The sequence below is a fragment of the Pisolithus orientalis genome (assembly GCF_024613125.1).
Source record: "Pisolithus orientalis strain OTSU chromosome Unknown F5J12scaffold_2, whole genome shotgun sequence".
NCBI lineage: Eukaryota > Fungi > Basidiomycota > Agaricomycetes > Boletales > Pisolithaceae > Pisolithus > Pisolithus orientalis.
Window position 1 is genome coordinate 1,827,075 of NW_026260783.1, and position 19,490 is coordinate 1,846,564.

General features: G+C 50.2%; 5 protein-coding genes across 5 annotated transcripts; 1 reads left to right on the forward strand and 4 right to left on the reverse strand.

The window, feature by feature from the left end:
• Nucleotides 1–492: 492 nt before the first annotated feature.
• F5J12DRAFT_197480 (DNA-directed RNA polymerase II, subunit 3) lies at nucleotides 493–2,438 on the reverse strand. Its single transcript, XM_051738366.1, has 7 exons — nucleotides 2,137–2,438; nucleotides 2,028–2,077; nucleotides 1,855–1,976; nucleotides 1,595–1,799; nucleotides 1,460–1,539; nucleotides 1,153–1,407; nucleotides 493–1,090 (listed from the first exon to the last, which is right to left on the reverse strand). The coding sequence occupies exons 1-7, from the start codon at nucleotides 2,223–2,225 to the stop codon at nucleotides 659–661; spliced, it is 1,233 nt and encodes a 410-aa protein (XP_051605092.1). The 5' UTR covers nucleotides 2,226–2,438; the 3' UTR covers nucleotides 493–658.
• F5J12DRAFT_798686 (uncharacterized protein) lies at nucleotides 2,229–3,949 on the reverse strand. Its single transcript, XM_051744229.1, has 10 exons — nucleotides 3,648–3,949; nucleotides 3,440–3,588; nucleotides 3,359–3,405; nucleotides 3,242–3,304; nucleotides 3,125–3,190; nucleotides 2,881–3,060; nucleotides 2,758–2,828; nucleotides 2,635–2,701; nucleotides 2,537–2,582; nucleotides 2,229–2,477 (listed from the first exon to the last, which is right to left on the reverse strand). Exons 1-10 carry the CDS (start codon nucleotides 3,777–3,779, stop codon nucleotides 2,315–2,317), a joined length of 984 nt encoding a protein of 327 aa, XP_051605093.1. The 5' UTR covers nucleotides 3,780–3,949; the 3' UTR covers nucleotides 2,229–2,314.
• Nucleotides 3,950–3,960: 11 nt separating this feature from the next.
• Nucleotides 3,961–15,913, reverse strand: F5J12DRAFT_918546 (uncharacterized protein). Its single transcript, XM_051749226.1, has 21 exons — nucleotides 15,782–15,913; nucleotides 15,426–15,722; nucleotides 14,271–15,359; nucleotides 13,968–14,217; nucleotides 13,797–13,918; nucleotides 13,273–13,746; nucleotides 12,935–13,226; nucleotides 12,403–12,879; nucleotides 12,236–12,355; nucleotides 12,118–12,186; nucleotides 9,372–12,060; nucleotides 9,142–9,321; nucleotides 8,722–9,088; nucleotides 8,610–8,673; nucleotides 8,499–8,559; nucleotides 8,301–8,446; nucleotides 4,796–8,250; nucleotides 4,664–4,741; nucleotides 4,558–4,614; nucleotides 4,209–4,506; nucleotides 3,961–4,147 (listed from the first exon to the last, which is right to left on the reverse strand). The coding sequence occupies exons 1-21, from the start codon at nucleotides 15,818–15,820 to the stop codon at nucleotides 4,044–4,046; spliced, it is 10,728 nt and encodes a 3,575-aa protein (XP_051605094.1). The 5' UTR covers nucleotides 15,821–15,913; the 3' UTR covers nucleotides 3,961–4,043.
• Nucleotides 15,914–16,051: 138 nt separating this feature from the next.
• F5J12DRAFT_798696 (transcriptional Coactivator p15-domain-containing protein) lies at nucleotides 16,052–16,771 on the forward strand. Its single transcript, XM_051744230.1, has 5 exons — nucleotides 16,052–16,186; nucleotides 16,245–16,331; nucleotides 16,389–16,503; nucleotides 16,552–16,640; nucleotides 16,695–16,771. The coding sequence occupies exons 1-5, from the start codon at nucleotides 16,097–16,099 to the stop codon at nucleotides 16,755–16,757; spliced, it is 444 nt and encodes a 147-aa protein (XP_051605095.1). The 5' UTR covers nucleotides 16,052–16,096; the 3' UTR covers nucleotides 16,758–16,771.
• F5J12DRAFT_798702 (ABC1 family-domain-containing protein) lies at nucleotides 16,772–19,420 on the reverse strand. Its single transcript, XM_051744231.1, has 13 exons — nucleotides 19,043–19,420; nucleotides 18,827–18,967; nucleotides 18,721–18,757; nucleotides 18,451–18,670; nucleotides 18,316–18,379; nucleotides 17,937–18,262; nucleotides 17,869–17,881; nucleotides 17,602–17,816; nucleotides 17,526–17,553; nucleotides 17,254–17,470; nucleotides 17,165–17,201; nucleotides 16,981–17,114; nucleotides 16,772–16,917 (listed from the first exon to the last, which is right to left on the reverse strand). Exons 1-13 carry the CDS (start codon nucleotides 19,323–19,325, stop codon nucleotides 16,797–16,799), a joined length of 1,836 nt encoding a protein of 611 aa, XP_051605096.1. The 5' UTR covers nucleotides 19,326–19,420; the 3' UTR covers nucleotides 16,772–16,796.
• Between the last annotated feature and the right edge of the window lie 70 nt (nucleotides 19,421–19,490).

A 19,490-nucleotide genomic window follows, 5' to 3' on the forward strand; every position in this document is an offset into this window, starting at 1 on the left:
TGTTACATGAACTCACGTTATCATCCAAAATGGAAAGATAAGGCCCGTCGAGAGCCTGGTTTAAAAACAGATGCGAACTATTTTCAAACGAACGACGATGTGTCTCATGTTCTCAGTCAGATCCACCATGTGGACATGCATATCGAGGGGAACTGTGACCAACATGCAATTCTCTTTGCAAGGCTTGGGGCTTGGTATGCAAGCTCCTCAACAGACATGAAGGCCGAAGCTACCATCGGCTACACGGTCTTACCTTGGCTGACCTAGGCAAAAGACGGCGCAAGGTCAGCATAGCTTAAGGAGACTGTCCTAGTATGCCTGCTGTCAACGACAACTGGTGTTACTATATCAATGAAGGCACACAAGGCGACTCTATCAAGGATATGTTCTCACCCATAAACGTGCTTCAACAGATAGACCGAGTTTTGAAACGACTAGCGCAATGGGCACACAAAGGTTATGCGCCCAAGGGGTTCGAGCAAACAATCAAAGCGTGTACAAGTGATCCTATACCGGGATGAAGACATATCAGTCACATTAATTCTACTTTAGTTGACATGACTGCCCCCGCCGGCCACCATGCCCACAGGAAGTGTCGTTGTTACCACGGCCAAGCAAAGCAACGACCTGTCACGCGACAGAGTACCAAGACTAGATCTCATAGGTTCCATCCATTGGCCTGTTGACTTGGACTGCCCCATCCTTGTTGAGACGAAGAGCCCCATCCTGTGGAACTGCCACCGATTCCAACGTTCGGGCTAGTGCTACCAGCCCATGCGTTATGAGCAGGGCTCGTCCCCCAACCGCCTGCGTTTGTCGCCTGCCCAGGACTAGTCGTCCCCCAGTTTGTGGCGCTTCCTGTCTGAGCCGGGCTGGTACCCTCCCAGGTGGAGGGAACCCCCCACCCGGCCCTTGAAGGACTACCACTTCCAGCACGCGCTCCACTGTCCCATGTTCCACCCACCGGCGCCCATGCAGTTGTCTGCCCATTAATTCCAGTGTCCACAGCACCAGGCACGATGTCCATTTCAGCCGACGGCTTAAGAGCAAGAATGAGGTTTGCGAGTTTTGTCTGGAGTTCCGCTAGGCCCTATACGAAAACCCAGTCACCGAGTTACAATGGAGGCGGGTAAAGGGGATGTTCAGCCGTACCTTTAACATGACTTCTTGAGGACCAAGGCTCCCATCGGTTTCAACGTCTATGTAAAATTTGCGTGGCTTTGCGATGAAGTCAAACAGCTCGTCGTCCCTCGGAGGCTCTTCTTCTTTTGCGTTTTCGCTTAGCGGCCACTCTGTACGTTCGTCGGCTTCGTACCAATGTGTAGTGTGTCTTAGCTTGTTGTAAGGATCATACTCAAATGCGACTGCAGCACAGGGCGACCATTTTGCGTGTTCTTTTGCTATTCCCTGCAAATTATTACCTCACCCGCAAGAACCAGCGTAAGTGGAAAAAAGGCACCTTTTTAGCGACACAACGCAATCGCAACTCTTGACCCTTCCGCATTTTGCATATGAGGACCGGAGGGACAGAGGGGTCATCTCGAATAACAGTGAGGATACTTTTCATGGAATGCTGTAAACAGGGAGGACGCACTCTTCCCTACTGGGTTGCCAAAATCCTCGCCTCTCTTCGCAATTTCGTCTCCTTCTTGCACGTTATCAGCAGACCCAGAGTCTGTTGTAAATTCCACGACTTCAAGATGATTGCTTGTGACCTCCATGGTACGGTTGTCATTGCAGGCGACGTCTAATCGTAATTCGATTGCACAGTACTTGCATCCCGACAAGCACGTACAATCCTGGTCACAGGGTTGAACGTGAGGAAAAACCGCCTGGAACTTTAAACACACGTACTCGAGTGTAACGTATCCCTTCGTCACAGTTGGCGCTAACAAGAGGGACCATGCCAAGTCGGTGGGCAATAAATTCGTCCGGGAGGACTGTTGTATTGGAGTGAATCTCCACCATGTCGATTGCTAGGCTGCATAAACAAGAGACCTTGGGATAAAACTAACGCTAATGCGTACCAACGGTCGGAATGTCCGCCATGACAACTCTCCGTATGGAGTTTGCTAAGCTGTGGTCCGCGCAGCATATAATGGGTAAACAGACGATAGAAGCCCACAGAAGACGCACGCGAGATCAACATTCTCGAGAACAAAGTTCACTCGATCCTTTTTCAATTCGCGTATGCGTACGATTGGCTCTGTGTCTTCGTACTGCATGGTGCGAAGGCTGTTATTGGGTGCCAGTAGTTTACAGGAGTTACATGCTTATGAAATTTGTATGGGACCCCAGTCACCGCCAAGTGGCCTCAAAGCTTGCTTGTAACATGTTCTTGGTTCTTATCACGAACGCGGACGATCACCTTTCCCCATGTCTCCCGCCTTCCCAGCGCAAGCAGGCCCTCCATCGCATTTTCCAGCGAGTAGATCCTGGAGTAGATCACGGGCTTGACACGCCCAGAGGAAAACAACCTGCAAAGAAGGTATATTCAAGCACGCAATCAGGAAGTCACGGATAACGAGCTCCTCACCCAAGCAATGCATCCCATACTTCTGGAATCCGAGACGCCTCTTTCCCTAAACCACTGCTCTCAACCTCTGTAGTCATACAGGTGTAGCAGACACGTACGCTCATATAATCCCCAGTGCAGACCCATGATGGAAACATTCTTGAGTAGTACCAAATTCAGCGACAGCTGAAAACCAGTTTCTGAGTTTTCCTAAATGGAATTTTAAAGCATGTTTCTTCCACCTTTTCGATGTTACCAGATGCGAAGCCAATCACTAGCGCTCTTCCCTTGAAAGCTATGCACTTAAGAGAATCTAAAAAGACAGGTCATACATGAACCGAAACTAAAAAGTAGCCCATACCGACCTGCGATCCTTCCAACCGGGTCGAACACAACGTCCACTCCTTCTCCACCGGTAAATTGTAGCACTTGCTTTTGCCAACCAGGCTTCGAGTAATCCACAGTGTAATCGGCCGATCCAAGTTGCTTAAGGACGTCTAATTTTGGTGAAGATCCTGCAGCAGCAATAACTATAGCCCCAATAGCTGGAAAAAAATAATGAGACAAGTTGGAACGTGAAGTCGTAGATTCGTGAGCGTGTAAGCGTACCTTTGGCAATCTGAACTGCGGCGATGCCAACGCCACCCGCGGCGGCATTAACAAGGATAGTTTCGCCTGCGGAAACCGTCAGCTATCTATGCGAGACATACAAGGAACGATACTCGCCCGACTTCAGCTCTGCCCGACCTACGAGAGCTTCATAGCTGGTTGGCCATGTGATATACAGTCCTGGAAGGTTTTATCACGAGGCAACCTAACGGAAGGAGCGTTCTTGGGACGTACCAGCACCTTGGTCAAAACTGAGGTTGTCAGGAAGCATATTTGTCAACCTTCCATTTCGCGACTACTTTGTCTGCAAGAGACCCTTGGGCCATGCCAAAGACTCTATCCCCTGGACGGAATTTACAACCTTCCGGGATGGGAGAGTCAATTGCTACTCTCCCCGCAAACTCTGCCCCCAATGCAAAGGGGAATGGTGGCTTTACTTGATACTTTCCCTGAGATTGGAGAATCTGACTGGACAAGCGGTTGAATGCTTGGGAAAAGCAGTACATCAGGCTGGGTTGCTTACGTCGAAAAAGTTAAGCGCAGCAGAGTAGACATCCACAATAATCTCGTCTGCCTTGGGTGTGGGCACCGGCGCACCTGAAACAAGCGCCAACTCAGACGGGTGCACATTTCGATTCACCACGTACGCTCTCATTGCTTAGCACTGGGCTATGGAAAATGATAAGAAATGGTTGGGGGTCACGAGAGTTGGCGGCTGCTAGATAGCCAGTCACGACCTGCTGTGCCTCTTGGATAGTTTAAACGTTTGTTTTGCACCGGGGCTCGGCTTATGAAACAGCCGATGCACAGGACGCCACAGATCACTTCAAACATTCCAAGCAATCATCCATGAAAGTAATGCACGTGCGGTAAATACGGCTTGCAGTGGTTTACATGTATCATTCTAATTATGAGATTTTCATGCGAATCCAAAACCTTCACCACCCTCACTGATGGCCAGTAGCAGTTGCTGGCGCAACATTTCGTAGGAAGAATACTGCGGTAGGTCGATCTGGTTGAAGCCTAGTCACCACCAGTATCGGGAATCAGTACGAAAGATAGTACGATGGAGCGAAAGACATACACGTATGAGCTTGCGGTAATCGGTCGGGATCACCATAGGCGCGGTGTATTGAAAATCTTTGTACACCTTGGACACCTTGCAGCTCAGTGAAACCATTCAAAGGTACGCGCGAGGTTCCTGTTGCGAAACTCAACACTTTCGCTCTCTCTTCGCGATTAAAGGACTTCAGAGCCCTCCACCACCAGACTATAACAGGGTCTGAACTCGTGTAGCCATTATACTCCGTCGCAGCACGCCATTCGTCAACATCGATGTCAGGAGTCCCAGAGATGAGAAGTTCGAGTTCTTGTTCGTTAAACTACGACATTGTTCAGCACGGAAGGTGAACACCCGATACAAAGAAACTCACGATGGTGATGAGATCTTTCGGTATGATGTCGTAGAAGCCAGAAACGAGATTCTCGATCTGTTCGCTGATGGAAGGAGTAGAGGCGAAAATTAGCTGAGAGCTGAACAAATTCCCGTTTATTTTCTTGAGTGACATGGATCGACTCTCCACCCGGCTTCAGAGGGAAGATACGGTTCCTTCCAAACTATGAAGTGTAATGTCAGTAGCTAGCAAACGGATCAAATGTGGCAACAGTGACCTCATCCGCCTCTACACTGAAAGTGAGTTCTAATGGAGTGGGATCGTTTTCCAGGATCCAACACAGAGAATTGTAATACTCAGGGTCGACCCACTCCACGTCGCGGTGATCCACCGGCTTGCCGAGCAACTGCCTATACAGACTTTTCGCGAAGTACGCATCCAAAAGACGACCGTCGTAGATAGCCTTTCCAATGACCCTACCAACAAATTTGAAGAATGAAAGGTGTTCGGGGTTGACCCACGAGTTCTTATTGGGCTGATAGGTGAGTTTGTCGGCTGCGCATGGTTGGAACAGTGCGTAATTCGGATCGAACATTTGGCGTGCCAAAATTTGGAACCATTCTCTTGTGACACCACCGGCATCAACACCTTCTTCGTCGTAGAAGCGGACGCTGAGCTTCCCGTATTTGATCTGATCACCAGTCTTGCGTTGAAGGTACTGAAAGCTGTCCTCGAACACACGAGCCCGACGAACGTTGAGTTGTAATGTCCCATGATGCTCGCGGGAGTGAGGTCGACGGTGGAGCTGTTGCGTGAAATAATTGCGCTTGTTGTCAAAGTCAAGGACTCTGGGATTGTGAACCAGAAGCGAGAAGGATCCGCTCATCAATGAAGGATTATTGCGGACCATCACGTTAAGGATCTTTCTATGGGCATCAGTAAAGCTGACGAACAGCTCTTCCATCGTTTCGCTGGAAGATGCGGAAGACCTCGGTGATGCGGACGCTCGCAGTGCCCTGGCAATGATTCCGGTAGCAGACTTGGACCCAACGTATTTGCACACCACCATAAGGGCTTCGATCAAAGGTAGCAGGACCGTCGCAATATGCTCCAGGTCAGACTTGTCTTCAATGATAGCAAGACAATCGCCGAGGCGGCGCCACAGGGGAGTGAAACGGAACGAGTCATAAATAGTTTGGACCTTCTCTGAATCTCGATCCTTTTGCGTTTCGGTGGTGGGGCCGCTGGTGCGAGGTGTGTACATGTAATCAATTGTTTTGAGGACGCGTAAGAGCTTGGTTTGATCAGAGGATGGAGATGAGAATTTTGGCGCGATGGACGATGCAAGGACATCTTTATTTGGACTCTGAAGGGCAGCCCATAGGTCATTTAGGTCGAACAGGATATTTTGCCCACAATCTTGAGCTTTGGTCCTCAATTCCTGTGCGATTATATCTCGTGCATCTGGTATGTGGGATAAATTCTGGATGAGAGTAAGAGATTGCTGGAAGGTACGAGCGGAGCATTCTCCAACAGTGAGGATATTAACGATGAGGCGTAGGACGGAATGGGGAATTTGAGGGGGGGTTTGAAGCAATACCGCTTTGTCGGTTTGCTCACCAGGCGGGCGGTGTTCCTTGGTGGGGTTCTCCCCCGAGTCGACAACCGGCGTTATGCCATCCGTGCGATTTGCTGCTGCTTGAGGAATAATGGATGTGTCTGTCGACGAAGAAGGGACTGCAGGTGCTGCCGAAGTAGCAGTGTTGGAGACAGAGATACTAGAATCTCTCTTGTCTGACTTGAGACTAGTCAAGGGTTTTGTGACAGTGGACAGTAACGTGACAACAGAATCCACAATGGAAGCAGTTTTCAACAAAGATTGACGATCCAGCAATCCAAGCAAGAGAACGATAGGATAGTGTGTTTGAGGAGCTTGCTTTTCTTTGCCTTTGCCTTTCTTCGTCGAGAGCTTCTTCAGCCCGGCGGGCAACTCGTGTTCAGTCAAAAAGAAAAGCGATGAGACCTCGTTTGCACTGACGATGTAAGTCAGGGCTTCAAGGCTACGCTGGACCACCAAATCCGGCACCGAATCACTTTGGTTGGTTAGTGCGACCGAACTGCCTGGTTCCGGAGCGACTCTCTGCTTTTCAGCCGCCTTCGGCGTTGGCTGGGATGTCGCTTTCGGTGTGCGAGTTGTCATTTGAGAGAAACTTCTATCTACCGTTGCAAGGTCCCCTGGTCCGCTTTGCAATATATTGAGCAGGAGGTTAAAGAGCTCGGTTCTCGTCTTCGAGTTCTCGCAGATATTGACTAGCACCTTTAAGAGGAGATTCTTCTTCAAAATCTGTGGGAAAAAGAGGAGTCGAACAAGACTGGCTACCCCAGTTTTGTCGAGGAGCTGAATGGCATCTCGTGGTGGGGGTTGCTTGCGAGGCGGAACGTTCCGGGAAGATGCAGTCCGATGACCGTCTCGCGCCAGGTACTGATACCTACGAGCGGCTTGTGCCTCATCGCGATAAACGCCTGCTTCAGCGATCATGTAAGATGGTAGAGTCTGGAGCAGACCGTCGTCTGAATCCAGAAGAACGACTTGACGAAGCTGAGGGTCAAGACTAGCAATGAAGCTGGCAGGATCAATCTCTGCTGGAACTCCAGTATTGCTCGGTGCTTCCACCTGTGCCTCCCTGACCTGCTCCATACGTTCTTGTTGAATCAGTTCTGCTCGTATTTCCGGAGGTAAGGCGTCGAGAAATTCAGGGCTGATTTGAGAATCGGCAGGCCGCTCTACTCTTGCTGACCGTTGATCGCGGACGTGCTGGTTTATGACTTCTTCGCGGATGTCGTCAGGCAAGGCCTCAAGGAACGTCGGATCGATTCCCATATCGGTGATGTCAACTTCACTGCCATGGATCGTGATGGTGACTCTCTCCGGGGCCTGGGAGGGACCAGCAACAGGACTCAAAGTCTCCGTGTCAGCTTCCTCAGCCTCGGCAGAGGCAAACTCTGGGCGGTCCGAGCCTGTAACATCACGCATCTCGACATCTTCTGCAGGGACAGGTGTGGGTTCCGATTGCGACTCCTGGGGGACTTCTGAGTGGGTTTCGGCTTGCACCGTTGTCTGCTGAGCTTCGAGCTCCTTGGTTGCCTCCTCTTCTGCTTTAATCTCGGCTTGCAGTGTCTGCTCCTCCCTCTCCTTCGTCGCTGCGGCTTCGACAGCAGCCGGAAGCAATGCAAGTACAACGTGGTTGGCAAGTTGGCTGGCTCGGTCAGTAACGTGCTTGCCGTTGAGTATCTTAGCTTCTTCGTTCCACCTCTGTGATGTGGGAAGGGGATCCAAACCACGAACGTCGGTCCGATTATCACTTTGCCTAGGAGCACGCTCGAGCCTAACGCCAGGGATCACCAGGCGGTGCATTACTCCCGGCTCAAGGTTCACCCATGCACCCGGTGCCACATCTACGCGGATAGACTCACGAGTACCAGCGGCACGATGGACAACTTGCTGGAAGACTTGCACAGCATCTCCACCGATGATATCTTCGACCGACTGAATCAGTTCGGTTTGTAGGGAGTGATTGTTTCCGCGGTGGGGACGTCTAATGTTTCGAGAGAAGGATGTGGACGTGCGATTGTTTCCTGCAGATTCATCTAGAAGAAGTGGGTGGACTGTAGCTTCAGTAGGAGGAGGTGGAGCGTTTCGAGATCTGCCGAAAATCTGTAACTCGTCGGGTCCTATAACTCTTCAGTGATTGAGACAATGGAATGGATGAAAGACCACATACCAGCGCGATTCCTACGAGACAAAAAGAAGTTGCCATCCCTTCCATCCAGTTCTACTCCGTCCATTTCATACGCGTCGGCAAAGGTCAGGATATCTTCACCGGGCATTGGACCAACGTCACCTGCATCCATGATTTCGCCTCGGAACCTACTCGCACGATCAACTGGATTGTTTACGCCATAAAAAAGTATATTCGTACTCGTCATCATCAGACATGTCCGGTTCATCTTCTTGCTCTTCGTGCACCACGGGAATCGGCACTGTGGTTTCGTGAGCGACGTGGAACACATGGGGGAGTAAGAAATCGTACCACCGCCGTCCTCATCTTCGCCTTCTTCTCCAGCCTCCCCTTGTGGAATATCCCCATGTACATCCTACGGACACAAGTGAGGTTGAGCCTCTAACGGAGAAATCCAACCAACCTGCCAAATCATGTCCGCATCAAGTTCTTGGTCAGCGTCAGCATCACCACCGTCGTCACCCTCGTCGTCGTTCTCGATTAAACGATCCTCGCCATACTCCTCGTCCTCATCTTGCCAACTGTCTTCTCCATCATGGGACTCCTCGTCCTCCACGTCATCTGCTTCTCCTGAATCGTCATCATCGTCATCATCTGAAGGCGAAGTAGCCTCGCTATCCGTCTCATCGCCATATTCCATGTCGACGTCTCCTTCGTCTTCTTCTTCTCCTTCCTCCATTCCATTATCTGGAGGGTAATTCGCGTCATCCATCTCCTGGCCGGAATGAGTCACAGCAATCAGGTTCGATACAATACTTACGCCTCCGAACCTGTGGAACGACTGTGAGGAAAGGTTATCTAAATCCGCTGAGAAGGAACGTACATTCCCAACGCAGAATTACGATATAGATCTGGGGTCTCTTCACGGCCTGCGTCATCTTCTACGCCAATATCTTGCTCATCTTCTTCCCCGTCTGACGAATCTCCCGGTGTCTCTGCCTTTCCTTCGGCACCGCCTTTAGATTTGTCCGAAGCACGGCTCATCTTGATCGCAATCCGGGATCTATCAGCGTCAGTGAGGCATTTTACGGTTTCAGTATCAGGGTAACATACAAATTCTCCAACGGTCGGAGGATAGACGCAACTAGCCCACGGATATTAGGGAAATTGAGATCAACTTCTGAAAGAGCACTAGTCAATGTGGACACGAAGTTTTTCTCCAGCATGATCTTGGCAATGTGGGTGGCGCTCTCGTCTTGGGGTTTGCGACTACCGGGGTTGCAGCGCACCATCAGGAGGCGATTGCACAGATCTGCAAGGGCGAGCAGACGTCCATATCGCATATCCAATGATTCCGTGGCGGGCATTTCCTTGATGGCGCGGCTGACCGCCTCCAGTACAAATTTCCGTACTGATGCAAGATCTGGTGGTACGTCTTTCACGTCTGATCCCGAAGAACTGTCAACACACAGCGCCACAATCACTGACATAGCCCAACCACAGAGTGTGAGACGGGTTTTGGCGGCATCATTGAGTTGAGTTGATATCGTCCCATAAGTCAACAGCTCGGACAAGAAAAAGTGAAGGACAGCTGTCCTGTACTTTACTCCAGGCTCTTTTGAAGGAGTTTGTAGGCGTTTCTTGGGATTGTAGGACAAGAAAATGTTCTTGCAGGAGTCGTAGGAAAAGAGTAACTCGGTGAGACATTGCATGATGAAGCAAGAATAGAGGTAGCGTTGTTGGCTGGAAGTATCTTGGTCCGAGACCTGAGCTGTGCTTTCCGTCGATGCAACTTCATTCGTTGCTTCCATAGCTTCCTTAGTTGGGGGAAGCACAGACGTGTCGCCGGATGTGTTCGAAGCCGCCTTAGGGCACTTCATCAACTCGGCAACAAGGAAGTGGACCATTGATTCCAAAGCTTCGTTTGTCACAACTTGAGGGACATCAGGCGATGTAGAATCTACTTGCATTTCAACCTGCTTCGCGGAGTCGTCCTTCGGCAATGATGATTCACTAAGTGCATTGGACTTCAGCCCGATATGGTGGGAAATATCATAGGGTTGCTGAAGCTCGCAGACCGACGTTGTAATATCGATGAAAAGCCTAGGGTCCCTAAGTGCAGCTGCACTAGTGTTTCGTAGGTAGTTAGATGCTTCAATAACACGCGTGCGAGGTTGGGAGAAAAAGCGCTTGATCTCCTGACGCATGAGGTTGCGAAGCGAGTTAGGGTCTTCTGCGACATGTCGCAAGATGATGGCGATGTAGGAGTAGCTACTGGGCCCAGCGTGTCCTTGGAGGTGCTTGAATATTAATGGCAGACCCCCCCGCCTTGTAAATTCACAGGCGATCGAATGATCTCGAGTAAGCACGACCTGTAAACGCAAGGTCGCCAAGAATTCGTCGCGTGGTAGGCTGGACAGGCTAAGCAACCTGAACGAGAAATCAAGGAGAAGTGAGCGTGCTTCGGCATAAGCGGGCCCGACTTTCAGCTCCTGCAATTCTATCGGGTCACCTTCTTTTGGGAGCTTGATAGACGAGGGCTGGTCGCCGATGTTGAACAATGCTTCCGTGACTAGGAGGTGGGGAGCAAGCCACTTTGGGAGGTTGTGTTCGGGTTCGACGGTCGTGGAATTCGAGAGCAGTAGGGCGAGCAAACTATCCATCAAACCTCGCCCTAAAGCAGGTTCCAAGGACTGACATTCAGACAAGGCCAACGCCAATAACCTGCATCTTATGAAGAGCGGTTCTTCCTGAACATCATATGCACCAGGAGAGTACGCCTTAATGTCTTCGATCAGCGAACGTACGGAGTGTTCGCGAAGGTCCGCGGATGGCTGCACGAAAAGCTTGCTAACATCAAATATCAAAGAAGGGTGCTCATCAACCAGTACTAGTGCCCGGCTTGTGAGTTCGGTCCTGAGAGGTTCCCGAGCCGTATCCAGTTCTCGGCGAAGCTCCTCAAAGCTCTTAGTAGCTTCTGGAGTATTGACCAATTGTTCCTGAGCTGAGGGCTCATCTGCGTCCACTCCACTGTCCTGCATCGCAGAACCGTCATTCTCACCACCTTCTGTTGAAGAATGACCGCCGGCATCGGTAGATGTCGCTGCCTCGGCATACTGCGGTTCCGGTTCAGGAGGGAACAAGAACTGGTGCGACAGGAGTAATTCCGTGGCAGCATTGACATTGTTACGAGTACGAGCGAGTGCTCGCTCCACTGCCAAGCGTTGAAAGCCCATGTCAGTTAATTGGCGTATGCGGTTCTCATCCGGTCCAGTTGTCCGAATGTGGAACCCAGTACCAATGCCGATACCCGACCCAGGAATGCTTTCACCAGCGGTATCAGGCTTCGATTCCTCATTATCCCCAAACGTAAGTTCAAGGACGAGGTGGATGACAGACTTGACTAGTGTAAGCGGGGCCGTGCGTAGCCATGCGGATTCCCAGATGTTGCGAACAATGGGGATTACAGCAAGGCGAAGGGTAACGAGGAAGTGATGAGGTTCAAAATAGCCACGATCCGTATCTCTTCTGTCCCGAGTGGTCATCGCCATGGATTGCCCAGATTCGATCAAGGGTTTGGATGAGATGAGAGGACGCAGAAGATGTAATGCAACTTTCAAACCCCCATGTGCGCGCACTAATTCCTGGACCATCAACTCCGTACGGTCACTGGCCGCAACGCGCGTTACGCGTTCAACGGACTCCATCAACTTCTCGATTACTCCGAATATTGCCTCTAGCCCCTTCATTCGCTGGAAAGCAAGCAAAAGCACTGTGTGAAGAGTGCTCTGCATCGTGCGTTCTAACGTACGCGAAAGATAAATAGCAATATACGGCAAATAGTGAAAAGAGAACCTACCATCCACCAGAAGAGAGGTCATCATGCCCAACATCACGTTATAGTAATCGAGGCATCGCAGTGTATCGTCTGTTACAGAGTCAGGGTCCTGAATCTGATGTTACTTCGCATGACCTACTAGTAAGTTCTTGCTTTACATGACCGATCATAATCCCCGCTACGACATCTGCTGCACTTAATATCTGTTTCTTTTGTGCCATGTCGGGGTTACGCCTCGCGTAAAACAATTTCACAATGGCTAGAGGTACGTCAGGCGACAGTCTGTGGATGGGCATGATGCCGCACCTTGGAAGAAGGGAGCCAATGCGTTAGGGAGTCCATGAGTGAGGTGTTTGAGGGCCTTCGCATTCTTATCTTTGGCGGTCTCCTTGATTGGTCTAGCAGAGCCAGAAGAGCCACCTAAGGCAGAGTCTGACTGAACACCATTAGTAACAGTGGCACCCCCGCCGGCTTCTGGAAGAGAGATAGGCAGGTGATTAGGGGAGCTATCAAGAGGCGATGCTCCTCCGCTTATACCAAGTTCGATACCCTCCAAAGCGATATAGGCTTTGAAAAGGATGTTCTCCCAAACAAACGCGCGATGCAAGGAGCCCAAGTCGGTGACTACCTTTGGCGGGTCCGTCACTAACGTCTGTAACAGACCAATGGCAGAACGGCCGTGTGCGTAACCAGTTGTAGAGAAAACGTCCGCCATCAGAGTCACGCGTATGTGGAGTACGACCAAATTCCGGAAGCGTTGGTTGACTTCGAGGGATTGGTCACCTACCCGCGTATTATGAATACAGGTCCCCAGGGTTAAATCTGACTACCAGCTTACCGTTAAGCTTTAGCATGGGTGCTAACCTGGACTCGGGCCCTAGGGACTTCCAGAACTCCTCCGTCTGATGAAGAGACGTGTCAACGAGCTTCGAAAGGTAAGACAACGTGTCATTGGGTCCAATCTCAGCCATCGTTCGGATAACTTGAACCAGGGAATCAGATGCCACGCTGTTCGCGTAATCATATGGTAGACAAGGGAGTGCAGTGAGTCTACCGACACGATCGAGACCATCCGCAGTGTTAATGAAATCTCTGCAGTGCTGTGGATGCTGGAAAAGACCCTCCAAAAACTACAAAACTCTAAGGCAGGCTCCTGGTGAAAGATTAAGCACTTACTCTGCAAATAACATCGATGTACATGACAACGTTGTTGTCATGATCTGTCTGTGTTGTATCCTGTGTGAAATTATCTTCCTCCAAAAGCGATGCAGGGCCTTGAGGGGTTTCTGACTCAACACCCTCCATCACTACCGCCGTGCTCTCTTCGGCGGCCTGCACAGTAAGTAGTTCGTACCACTCTCTCTTATCTTCAGGGATGATAAATGCATTTCCTGCGTCTTCTATCTTGCTCAAAGTGGACTTGACGGCATCGAACACGGGTGTCTTCAATGAAGGATGGTGCCGAATAAGTTCATCGATAGAAGTACCAATCAGAACTGCGTTTTCCTTGTCGCGAAGGACCTTCAAATGACGTTCCGAAGTGAAGATAGAGAAAATGCCTGGAATGATGCTTGGGCGAGCCGTTAACTGGTCTTGGCCAGCTTGATTCAGACACAGAGCACCGATAGCGTTCGGAATGGCTTGAATAACCTAAAGCAAGGTCAAGTGGTGACTCTAGCATGGATGATCAAGACACTCACTTCAATAAAAGGTTCCAGCCCAGCCTCAATAACCTGGTAGAACACCTGCGGAAGTCCCGCCTCTTGAATTGTCGGAAGGCACGTTGGCTCGTTATGCACAAATGTCGCCATGATATTCATTGCTATTATAAATCAGTAACCTGACGTTAGTCCTAGGGACTCCGAACCTACCAAGCGGAAGCACACTGGGTCCAAATAAACCTCGGTACTCCATGATCTTCTTGACCGACTGCAACAATGACGAATCGATTAGCCCTCGAAGGCCCTCCGAAGTGCCCGAAGACTGCATCATTCGATGTATGGATCGAAGTGCATGTTTCAAGACTGCAGCGCGGGCCACGGGCAATTCACCGTAAGACCCGAATATTTCCCGAGAGCGGATCTCATTTCCATATATCGCGATATCGAAATCAACCTCGTGCTGTGGAGAATGAAAGATTAAATCATGCAAGCTTGGAGCGACCTGATCCCCACCTGTATTCTGTCCACAAGCGCGGCAACACCCCGCGCGTTGGAGAAAAGTTGAAAAGCATTGGAGTATCCGTAAACTACGTTGTCCACCAATTGCATGGCCTTCGATACCATCTGCAGTCTCTGTGCGAGCCGATTCTCGATGATCTGTACAAGCAAAGGTATTAAGCCAGCACCGACGACCATGTTGCCCCCGCCGGCGTGTTGAGCGACATATGTGATGAAAGCTAGTAAGGCTTCCACAAACGAGTTCGGCAGTTTAGACTCAGGGTCACCGACTTCAAGAATTGTCTTGCGGAGAAGGGCCATTAGTATGCCATGATTAACCCCAGCGTTCACGGCTGCTAAAACCTCTTGGATGCGGCTGCGATACCTCGCGATAGAATCTAACGCTGCGATTGCCGCAGATTGGACCTGTGTAGAAACGCCGCGATCGAGTTGTAAGAGTTCCGCGATATGCGTGGCCAAATCGGGTTCATATAGGAACAACGAAGAAGTCGCTTGACTTTCACTGTGGGTGTGGCAGTAGATAGCAGTTGACAGCAGTCGGACGATAACGAGCTTCTCCCGAACATCTTGGTTGCCAGTAACGAGGGCCTTCGCGGCCCGAATGCGACAGAGAACTTCAAACTTGTCATCGTTGGATAAAGGGTGGACTTCCAGTATGTCTGCCAGGAGCTTCATCACATCCGCGTTCGAGAGCGTCTCCTCGCTGACGTGTATGTTTACTGGACCAAGGTTGGGAGTTTGCGCTTTGCGAGCACTTGCGGAAGTTTCAGAACTTTCGCCCTCCGGCTTCTCTTCCTTCGTGCTGTTGTCAGTTTTGTAATACACAAAACTTACCTCGCGGACATCGCCAGGGAGAACATTGACTTTCGGCAGACCATGTGGACTGGCAAGGTCTACCAGGCTAATCCCATGTTCGTGCACATTGGGCCAGCGTTTGGAGAGCGAGAGTAACCGCGGTGTGGATATGCTCAGCACAACGGACACGGCTGGCTGAGCCGAGTACTGTTGCGCAGGGCGCAAAAGGAGATTGAGTGCCAATATCAAAATGTCAAGATCGGACGTGGCCATCAGGCTTGTTAGCCTCTGTGTACATTGCAATCAGGAACGGAGTGAGCCATGTTGAGTAACACTTGGAAAGGGCATACGCACATCATAGGAGTTGAAGGTTTTGCGATTGGTGGAGTTCTCCAAAAGCAGCCTCTCGAATCTTAGAATTTCAGAGAGAGACCGCTTTGTAGCTGGAGAAAATGGGTTTAATTGTAGCTTGTCTACGTCGTAATCACGTATGGCATCTGCCAGGATAGCATCGAATTTGTCGAGGACATTGACCCAAGCATTCAGGTCAGATCGTGGCCATTTCCACGAGTCGATTTTCACAAGTGCGTCTGCAACGTCGCCTTCAGGCGTGTTCGCAAGCTTTTCGATGAGCTCTGCCACTTGAGGATGCTATCGGTACCCGCATAGAATCAGCGATTCAAAGGCCCCCAGAGAGAAGGGTGGCATACCGGTTGGGCCGCCTTCCGAGATTTCTGCGAGATCTTCATGGTACCGCAGCCAAGGCGGAAACGTTATACTGTACGTTCGTCGATGCTGTATGTAATTCCTTCTGTGTGTTAGAGTCAAGAGTCACAGCGCTGAGCCCCACTTGACGGCGTGGCTGACGAGGCCAGGTTTATGTATATATCAAGCAAGTCATTCTCACGGATTATGTCAGCTTCATTACATCACGCGCCTTCTATATTCAACGCGACGCGCCCCAAAGTATGTAAATTGCTGCTCGTTTGCATCGGAAACTCAGCCAACCAGCAGGCAAAAACAGCATGGGAAAGAGAAAGACACAAGAAGAACAAAGTTCCAGTGGTGGGATGCCAAGTGATTCAGAACAGGAGACTCCTCCCAAAGCCACGAAGGTGTGTACCGCCCAGCCCAATCTCTCACAAGCGCGACAGTACCACCGTCGACCGCCAGACTGCTAAGAAACCTCGGGAATTTGTGCTCGAAAAGCCGCCCAAGACTACGAAGAAGCCCAAGATTGACATTGCAGAAGTAGACGAGGTGTGGCGTCCAATGAATCCGCGAATCCCCCACATTACCCCTAACCTCAAAATTCAGACTTCAACGGAAGGGACCACGTCGCACAAGGGCGTCAAAGCCCACACGAACTCTGAAGGGGACAACTATGTCGATTTGGGCAAGAAAAGGCGAGCGACAGTTCGCGTTTTCAAAGGTTGATACTTCCCATCGCTTCAAACTTTCGGAGCCTAACCGTAAGAAGGCAAGGTACTTGTTGATATCAGAGAATACTTCGGACCAGACGACGACGAGAAACCAGGGAAAAAAGGTATCTCACTCTCCCCGGAACAGGTTTGTTCTTCAGACTCTATCGAACGTATGTCTGCTCAGCTGACTCCAACATAGTGGGATGCGCTCAAGGGAAACATCGGCGTATTAGACTCGTTCATCGCTGCAAAGCAGAAGTAGTTGTATAGCTGTGACTACCATCTAACTCCTGTTCACAAACTATCGTAATCTCTTGGTTAATATGCAAGTGTGTCCCATTGTCAAGAGCCTGGTCAGTGATGCGCGTATATCCATGACGTTTTCGAGAAGCGTCAGAGTCGCGTAGCCTGTCGCATATTTCCTGTGTCCCGGCATGTACAAATAAACATGCCGAGAGTCTTGTTTTTAACAAAGAAACACTCACCACCAGCAAGAAAGCAAGCGGCGCAGGGAGCCAAACCATCCATACATCTGTAAACCATGTTGCTGGATGCGTCGATAGTCATCCTGCCAAACCGCAGCCATGCAGTACTTGGCAGTAATAAGGAATATTCGAGCCTATAACGTAACATTGGCTAATGCACTCCGAACAGTAGCCGTACGCTTACACTCGAATGCGTGGTGGCAAGTGCATGATCCAAACTCCTACCAGCGCGGGTGAGGATAACGTCAGGAGCGACAAGTTACTACTACTAACCTTGTCAAATCATTCAACTTTAAAACCATCACGACCCTTCGTGGTATCCTTCTGAGCACGTCAAGGACGGAAAGTAGTATTCCCTCATTACTGACGGCATTCCGGATAGCCTGCCCTTCCGCTTCTGAAAAAGGTGGTACGTCAATAATGCTCGACGCTCGATCGAATCCGCCACTGTTTGATTCATCTTGCCATGAACCTTCGAGTGCTACACGGCCTGTGGTCGAACTTCAGTTTTGTTAGGTAGTTGGTTACCTCTGCCGATTCCACACCTGTAATAGCTGCCTCAAACACCGGGTACTACTATATCGTCAACTTAACAACCCAAGATAGCACTAATCGACCCACCAAGTCCGGGGTAATGTTCCCAACCAACTCCGCATACTTTTTCCGATCCTCAAGCGTCTTAGGCGAGACCTTGGCAATTAGGGAGAGCCACCACTTGCTGTAGTTGATCCGAAGTTGGTCGTCCATATCAAAGTACAAACCGTGATCCAGCAAAACAATTTCAAAATTGTACGGCGAACGAGAGTCCCTCGTAGCCCTCCGAATAAGCAAATTGCCTGGGAACGATAGCATGAGAAAGCGCCACTTCCATTGCGTAGATGAGGTTACCAGGGTGTGGATCCTATTTTAACACGCAACATTAGCACCCACCACGCCACTTGGAACAGCTCGCTCACCGCATGGAACCAACCATCAACAAATACCATTCGTCCAAAAATCCTTGCTAACTCCAATGCTACCTTGTTATTATCGATTCCTTCCTTTCTCAAGAATGCCAAGTCGTCTACCCTTGCTCCCTGTATGTATTCCATGATTAGGACCCGTTTGGTGGCTGAGATCACCTCGGGTATGTACAATGATGTAGAGACATTTGCGAAATTAGCGGCTGCGCGCCGTGCGTTTTGTGCTTCATTAACGAAGTCCATTTCTTTGGGAAGATTTACTCTCATTTCTTCACCCAGCCACGTGAATTCGAACTCAGGAAACCAGCGCTTGACCCAACCTGAGGTCATGATGAGGACATGCTGTCAACGCCCCTGCTAAATTGTTACTCACCCAGAGTAACTGTGACCATTTCCATATCGATCTCACAAAACTCGGCAAGATTGGGATGCTGCAACTGAAAGTCGACTTTAGATCAACACTTCGGAAACCCTCGCGTGCTGTACACTCCAATTATATGGGACAAACCTTCACGGCAACCATTTTCCCTGACTCTCTATGTTTTCCTGTATGCACCTGCGCCAAGCTTGCGACCCCAATGGGTATGGGATCGAAATCCTCAAATAACTCGCTTATTGGTTTACCCATGTCCGAAAGGAAGAGCGCTTCAACATCCTCGTACGACGTAGGATCACACTTGTCTTGCAACGGTCGCATAGTGTTTCTCCATTCCTGAGGTAACACGATCCTTGCACCATACGTCGTCAGAACCGTATCCAGTGCAGAGAGACAACGTACAGAGAAGCCATGTGCTGGCCTAACTTGATGAAAACGCCTTCAAAGAAGAGATTGTAAGGATTCTCTTCGACGTCGACCACTACATACGTGGTGGACTCCTACTCACCTCCGTTAGCCAAGAGTGCCCTGAGCACCCTCCTGGCACTTCTGGTATGGCATTGCGAGTATCCTTGCACTTTCTCCGCTTCCGAGGCATAACTTCGTGCAAAAGTTAGCTTGTAGTCCACAACTCCCAAAACAGCGGCCACTGTAAACCGGATCGAAGATCATATTTTCACCTCATGAGCATCAACCCAGACTAAGAGACTAAGATATACCGCACCAGCAACTCTCGAGCACCGGACAACAGCCAGCAAAGAATGTCGGAACGGCTGATATTGTTCATACGCCACGTATCCGATCCCACCCAGCACTAGTATAGTTGCGGCAAAAGTTAGCCCAGGTTTGACTCCGGAGTGTCGCTCGGAAGCCTGGAGTCCAGCGGCTTGAGAAAAGTGCAGACGCGATGGTAACCGTTGGCGGAGGCGGAATCCATCTCCAGAGTGATGAAATAGTAGACGCGATGGGGGTGCCCAGCGACTGCGGGCCCCGGGCTTGTACAACATACCTGGAAAAGTCAGCTATGCCCTCTCCGACACGTACTGGCCGTGTCGATCCTGCTGTCCAGCGCACTGGCTCACTATAGTACCCTTTAAGGTTATTACCGGCGACCTGCCAAATTTGTGGTGGGCGGAATTGAATCCGCCTCCACGTGACTTTCTCACACTGTT